This window comes from Chinchilla lanigera, unplaced genomic scaffold (genome assembly GCF_000276665.1).
Source record: "Chinchilla lanigera isolate Chin_1 unplaced genomic scaffold, ChiLan1.0 scaffold00096, whole genome shotgun sequence".
Lineage (NCBI taxonomy): Eukaryota > Metazoa > Chordata > Mammalia > Rodentia > Chinchillidae > Chinchilla > Chinchilla lanigera.
In genome coordinates, this window is record NW_004955497.1 from 6,681,031 (window position 1) to 6,681,776 (window position 746).

Consider the following 746-nt stretch of genomic DNA (forward strand, 5'->3'; position numbering starts at 1 on the left):
GGGCAAGATTCTTGCCAAGAGGATTAATGTGCGTATTGAGCATATTAAGCACTCAAAGAGTCGAGATAGCTTCCTGAAACGTGTCAAGGAAAATGATCAGAAAAAGAAGGAAGCCAAAGAGAAAGGAACCTGGGTTCAGCTGAAGCGCCAGGTGAGACTGACGTGGTGGGTTTATTGGTATTAATCTTTGGTTTTTGTATGCAGTTTAAGAATTGAGTATAGATTCAAATATTTTGAAGAATACTTCAAAACGCTGCCTTTTCGTACTTTACATAATGATTTTTTTTTTCCCTGAACAGCCTGCCCCGCCCAGAGAAGCACACTTCGTGAGAACCAATGGGAAGGAACCTGAGTTGTTGGAACCTATTCCCTATGAATTCATGGCATAAGCTGGGGATGGAGCTGTGCCTTTCAGCGCCTAATTCCCCCTCGGTATTCTAGGCCCCACTTAAACGGAAAAAACGCATCCTGTGTTGTAAGGATGGTTTTCTTAATTAAACAGGTGTTTGATGCATTTCCCTCAGAAACAAGTATCTGGAGCAGATTTTCATGGCATCTAGTTAATTGTGTCAGGTCTTTACTCTTCAGTGTTCTTCTTGCAGAAGGATACTGCTGAGGTATTGTGTAGCAGTATAGCTAGATGACCACATATTTATGAAATATTTATATTGGCTTGAAGATCCTGTAAATCACCATGGTGAAAAAATGTAACAAAATAAATGGAAGTCACTGCAGTTAAATAAATG

At 40.1% G+C, this 746-nt stretch overlaps 1 protein-coding gene across 1 annotated transcript in view; it reads left to right on the top strand.

Moving 5' to 3' along the window:
- Positions 1-746, top strand: part of Rpl21 (ribosomal protein L21) — a 5,193-nt gene extending 4,447 nt beyond the window's left edge. Inside the window, 2 exon segments of the mRNA NM_001282366.1 lie at positions 1-151; positions 300-746. Coding sequence (NP_001269295.1) covers positions 1-151; positions 300-389 — 241 coding nt within the window. The 3' untranslated portion in view covers positions 390-746.